Source organism: Galeopterus variegatus, unplaced genomic scaffold (assembly GCF_000696425.1).
Source record: "Galeopterus variegatus unplaced genomic scaffold, G_variegatus-3.0.2 Scaffold807, whole genome shotgun sequence".
NCBI lineage: Eukaryota > Metazoa > Chordata > Mammalia > Dermoptera > Cynocephalidae > Galeopterus > Galeopterus variegatus.
In genome coordinates, this window is record NW_007726918.1 from 229,876 (window position 1) to 235,875 (window position 6,000).

Genomic DNA, 6,000 nt, shown 5'->3' on the forward strand with positions numbered 1-6,000 from the left:
TTGTGTAAAATGGGGACACAATTCCTGCCAAGCTCAAAAGGGATAACATGGGGGAATCCCTTTGTGAGTGACAAAATATTACATTTACACATAAAGGGTGAGGATTATGACTACCTGGGCCTTGTTTACAAATGGTACATGCCAAGCACAATTTACCAGGAGGTGTGTCAACCTCTAATAAGGGAAAGATTTCATTGTAATTTCTCTGTTTGGGAGAGAAAGAAAAATTGAAGCAAAAGGGCTGGCTCATGGCACAGTGTAATAACACCAAGGCAAGGGCTTGGATCCCCTACAGGCCAGCTACAAAAAAAAAATCTATTCGGGGCCATATTCAGAATTCCCAGCATGGCCAGGCAGGTGAGGGAGTATCAGTCCCAGTTGGGCGGGTTTGGCAGCTCTGCCTGCTCCCTCCTGAATGGCCCCTGCCCAGCAGGCAGAGACATGCTCTTGCCAGCTGGTGGTGGCTGTGGGACCCGCACCCTGTGGCTCACCTGGTCAGGCTGGGGGAGGTGTGGCGGGGGGGTAGGGGGGATTGGCTGGCAGGGTGCGGCCCCTCAGCCCCTGCCTGCTCTTGCTGTAGGAGTGGTACGAGGAGCACACCCGGGAGCAAGAGGAACAGCAGCAGCAGCTTAGCCGCAGCGCGGTCCCTGCAGTGCAGCAGCCCCCAGGGAGTCGCCAGCGCTCCCAGACTGTCACCTAGCCCCAGCCCGCAGCAGCCATCTCTTCTATGCAATAACACAATAGTATTATTTTACTATGATATATCAGAATAACGTGTATATATCAGCGGCAGCAGCTTAGCCGCAGCGCGGTCCCTGCAGTGCAGCAGCCCCCAGGGAGTCGCCAGCGCTCCCAGACTGTCACCTAGCCCCAGCCCGCAGCAGCCATCTCTTCTATGCAATAACACAATAGTATTATTTTACTATGATATATCAGAATAACGTGTATATATATGTATATATATATATATACATATATACATATATATATATATACACACACATATTCATATATATGCACATATTTATAGAGAGGAAGAAACAAAAAGACAAGATGGGGTTTGGTTTATAACCACCTTGCCCTGTTTCCCTTAACTCCATGAGTCAGTTTGGTTTGGGGGCAGTTAGGCCACTGTGTATGAACTCTTCCTAACATGGAAAGCTCCAGAAGTCCCCTTCACAAAAAGACCACTTGGATAGATTCTGCCAATCTCTACAGGGCTTGCCTGCAAAGGAAGCTGGCCCTTGCTAGGCCCAATCCAAGCCTGTCTTCCTGCTGTAGCTTCAGGCTTCCATCCCACCTGGCAGTGTCTCCACTAATGATCCCTGCAGCCACATCACGTGTTTCTGTGTCTTGCTTTAGGGACAAAACCACTTAGGAAGGAAAGCACCCAAATCCCTGGGGGTGGTATTTGTCTCTATGATAATGTACTAGAATGTTCCTTTGGGAGACCGATGCCCAGGACCTCATGAAAAGAGGGATCCAGGGGTGTGATTAGACTCATGTGGTCAGAGTTCCCTTAGCCAGTGTTGGGCAGCCAGAGGTCACGCTGGCCAATCTCATCTCCTGGCTTGGCAAGCCTTCTCTCCCATGCTCTTGTTTAACCTTTGTTGCTGAAAATCCTTGTACAGTTGCCTCCTGTGGAACCTAGGCCTAGCAGGAAGAGGACAGCAGGCACGATGCCGGGCCAATTCCTGGGATGGGTTTTCTAAACTAAATCCCTTTTCCTTGTGATTTACCTGTTCGAACAAGGTGACTTTTTCATTCATTAAGGATTGTGCTAAGGATGATAGCAGAGCTGTCACACGTGTGTTAGATGCCACTGTCGCAATTGGAGCAAACCACACAGGGACGGCTCACTGTGGGGCATCGCAGCAGCTGAGCTTGGCCCAGCTCCCACCTCCCCTGGGGCAGTCGACCTCCCTGGAAGCTGGAGCAGGAGTGAGGACTCAGCTCACCCTGGGGTTTCCACTAGAAGATTGGTTGGTGCAGAAGTAGGTTCTAATGAACACTCGATTAACCAAATTCCCCTGGTACCTCATGGGAGTTCTATGTATCCAGGCGTGGTCCAGGTGGGACAGGTGCTTGAAGCCAGAGCAGGCCATGGGGGTGCCAGCACAGTGGACAGTGGTGGCGGTGGTGGCAGAAGCAGGTAAGAGCAGAAGTTGCTCCAGTGAGGCTCTCCTGGACCACAGAGGCAAGCAGGATGGAGGATGTGGAGAGGGTGGGGGAGGCAGCCACCAGTGGGCATCCTGGGCTAACCCCGGCTTCCCAGCTGCCTCCACTGCTTCTCGTGACTTTGGCAGGTGGGTGGATGGAGGTTCCCCCTGGCGTCATCCTTTTCCCAGCCACAGAGCAGGTGGGGCAGAGCCTGACCCCAGGAGAGTAGTACCTGGTTCCGCCACCCTGCTCTCCCCAGCCACCTCCAAGGCCAGGCTGGTTCCCACAGCCAACACGGCACAGTTCTCACCTTCCCCGGGGAGAAGTGGCATATGTTTTCATTTAAAGCACAGCCCTTTGGGGAAACAAAGAATCATTGAGAACCACTGTTATTCCCATGGGAGTCGGGAGACCGACATTGTCCTCTTCATCTCTGGAGGGCTTGTGGCCATCACAAGGACCTGCAGGCCAGAAGCCCTTCCCCTCTCCAGAGAAGGAACTTTATTTGCACAACTGGGTGCCTTTTAGCTTTTGTGTACTGAAACGGGCATTTTGGAAGCAGGGATCAAGAGGCAGCTTCTGAAGGAGGGCATGGATCCAACCTGAGCATCTGGGCCCAGGTATGAGGGCTAGTTCCAGGACAGGTGGGATGAGTTAACTAGTCCATCCTCCCAGCCCTGTCCTGAGAAAGGCCCTGCTTTTGGCCAGGACCAATGAATGCAGAGTGGCAATAGATGTGACGGGCCAGACTCCAGCCCTTGTCACTAAGGCTAAGGATGACTGTCCCTATGGGGTCACCTGTGGCCTCTGCCAAGTTGATCCTCAAACTTGCCCACCAGCAGGGAATAGGTGTCACCCCCAGCTGTGAGTTGAGGGCCCCGGGCCATCATCTAGCTCAGATGCCCTCTCACTCCCCCTCATGTCACAGCTGAGTGCAACCAAGTGACACTGGTGCCCTGGCAGCGGCGGCAAAAGAGCCCGGGGGGGGGGACCCCTCAGGCCCCTCCTTGCTTCCCTTCCCCCAGCCCCAGCCTTACTCCACACCACGAGGACAATCATTTTGTATGGATCACAGGAGCAACGCTGTAAGGTTTTGTACACTGGTGATTTGTTACCTAGAAAACCCACTGTGTCTCCTGATTTCTGGCATATTAATAAAAGAGCCTCTGCTTTGTAAATGTGGCTGCTGCCTTATGACTTCCAGGGTTGTGGGAAGAGGGGAGTGGTCCCACCCATGGCCCTTCCTGACCCCACCTCAGCCCTACCCCTTTGTCCATGAAACCCGGGGATCAGCACACATCACCTGGCCACAGGTAAGGAAGAACTGGTAAGAGTTGGATGCATGTTATTTTCGGTATACTTGAAATATTTTACCATTTTTTATTTGGAAAAAAGATACTTGAATGTCCTTTCTTTACTACCAGCATAAGGCAATAACACAAAGTGAAGAGTTGCTCATTTAAAAGCTGGGGTCACCGCCTGACAACAAGAAGGCACTGGGGACCACTCACTGTCCCCCTAGAACTCGCAGGCACTGGAGCCCCAGCCCAGGGCTTCCCTGAGGTAGGCACAGGCACAGACTGACTCCTGTTTGCAGCTCGGGAGACTGAGGGTTTGAGCAGAAACTGTGCGACAGCCAGCCGCAGAGTTCTAGAGCAAGCGTCTGGAGTCATGCTGTCTGACATGGTGGAGACTGATGTGGCAGTGCCACGGGCCAAAGGCATTTTTGACCCACTGGGTTCAATAAAATGTACTATTGTTACTTTAACCTGCTTCTATTGGCTTTATTAACGTGGCAACTAAAAAATCCAAAATTAAGCATGGCTCACATTCTATTTCCATCAGATGGTGCAGCTCTAGAGCTCCCCCTTGGGTCCAAGTTGCCTTGATTCCGAGCCCCAAGAAGGTGTGGGAAGGCCTGAAGCCCAGTAGGGGGCAGGCAGGGGCTGCACCTCTACAGCTGCCTCCCGCCCTGAATGCTTCCGGGGTCTTCCAGCATAAAATCTCCTTCTGCCCCAAACCCCAGCCGTCCACAGAGAGACTCTGGAGCTAACTCCAGGAGGTCTAGCTTCTGTCTGGAACTCACTGCACAGCAAAGCCCAGTCTCCAGAGTCCCACCAATGAGGCTGTTGGGTGCAGTCAGGAAGAGAGACTTAGCTGTTCTCCCTGCATACAGGAGCGACTTCAGACCTCTAGCAGCGAGAGCCACCATGGGAGTCCGCACCCACTCATGCCCACATGGCTCTGCAGAAGGTGCTCCTGTCCCCAGTCCTCCCCTCACAGGAGGCTGTGGGGTGCCTGCTGTGGTACCCCCTCCACACCACCAGGCAGGCTTGGACATAAGCCTTCAGTCACACACTTTTCAAGTGAATCACTCCAAATTCAGTGAGCAGGGCCACGACGAGGAAGTTCAAGTAGAAGAGGAGAAGGCAGAAGCCATAGACTTTGCTCAGCTGGAAACACTGCAGTGGGACCACGATGAGGGAGAAGACGAGGCTGAGCCCCAGGGCGCCGGCCAAGACCCACACCAGCAGTCCGTCTGGCTCCAGCTGCGGGGAGAGCAAGGGGAGACAGGCTAGGTCGCCACCCATCACGCCCCTGCCCCACCTGGTGTGCCACACTAGTGGCCATGAAGGACTTAGGGCCTGGAGTTGCCCAGATGTGGCCCTAGACACTTCCAGACTCAGAAGCAGCAGAGAAAGGGAACCTTCTCTTCCTGTTTCAGCCAGCTCCCCCACCTGAGTGCTGCTCCCTTGCCTCGAGTCTGATGTAATGACAGTTCTGTGTATTTTTAATAGACCTCTAGTTAACAACATGCACACACTAATATCCATCACTTACTGTGAAGTGCATCAGAAGATGGATGAGTGGATGGACAGCTGGACAGACGACAGAGCAAATGGAGCAAAATGGTAACAGTAAAGGCTGGTGGTGGGAACATCAGCATTCACTATATAATTCTCTTAACTGTGGTATGTTTCAATTTTCACAATAAAATGGAACTCTTTATAAGGTTTTTGAAGAAATGGTAGATATATAGGTATATATTTAGTGTTTATTACATGCCAGGCATTGTGCCAAGGCTCTCACAAGCACTGTCCTGTTTGATCCAGCAATAGTACTGTCTGGTAGGTTCTGACTCCATTTCACAGATGAGGAAACTAAGACTGTAAGATACTAGATTGTCCAACGTGCTCAACGGCACTGGGACTGGAACCCAGGCCTGACTCCAAAGGCCTTGGGCTGATGCCTTGTGTTGGGCAAAGAGGAAAGAATGGGTAATGAAATAAAGGATGGAGTGGTAAAGAAACGACAGGTGGCAGAAATGAATAAATGACAGCCGAGGTGTCAGACAAAAGGCAGGCTTCTCTGTGGGAGAGGGAGAAGCTGACACCAATTCCTGGATCCTAGAATTGGGGAGCTGAGAGGTCAGTAGATTCGAGGTGGTAGAGCTTTTATATATATAGTAGTTTGAATGTGGCCCCCCTCAAATTCATGTCCTCCAGGAACCTCAGAATGTGACTTGACTTTAAATAGGGTCTTTGCAGCTATACTAGTTAAGATGCTCAAGAAGAGATCATCTTGGACTTAGGGTGGCCCCTAAATCTCATGACCAGAGTGCCGATAAGAGGCATAGAGGATAGAGAGAGACAGGGAAGATGGCCATGTGAAGACAGAGGCAGAGGCTGGAGGGATGTAGCCACAGCCGAGGAACTCCAGGAGCCACCCAGAAGCTGAAAAAAGCAAGGAGGGGTCCTCTCCTAGAGCCTTCAGAGGGAGCATGGCCCTGCTGACACCTGGATTTCTGACTTCCAGCCTCCAGAACTGAGAGTAAATTTC

The 6,000-nt window shown here is 51.9% G+C and overlaps 2 protein-coding genes across 3 annotated transcripts in view; one reads left to right on the forward strand and one right to left on the reverse strand.

Moving 5' to 3' along the window:
• TPCN1 (two pore segment channel 1) overlaps nt 1-749 on the forward strand; it is a 61,334-nt gene extending 60,585 nt beyond the window's left edge. The window contains exon 28 of one of the 2 annotated variants that reach the window (XR_550462.1): nt 581-660. Coding sequence is in view for 1 of the 2 variants with exons in the window: in XM_008572585.1 (XP_008570807.1) it covers nt 581-700 (120 nt within the window). In the remaining variant the exon portion in view is untranslated. Of the gene's footprint in view, nt 1-580 lie in introns of both variants that reach the window. The other variant, XM_008572585.1, reaches the window with a different exon arrangement.
• Nucleotides 750-4,430: 3,681 nt separating this feature from the next.
• SLC8B1 (solute carrier family 8 (sodium/lithium/calcium exchanger), member B1) overlaps nt 4,431-6,000 on the reverse strand; it is a 36,577-nt gene continuing 35,007 nt past the window's right edge. The window contains exon 17 of the mRNA XM_008572586.1: nt 4,431-4,709. Within this exon, the coding sequence (XP_008570808.1) occupies nt 4,512-4,709 (198 nt within the window). The 3' untranslated portion in view covers nt 4,431-4,511. The remainder of the gene's footprint in view (nt 4,710-6,000) is intronic.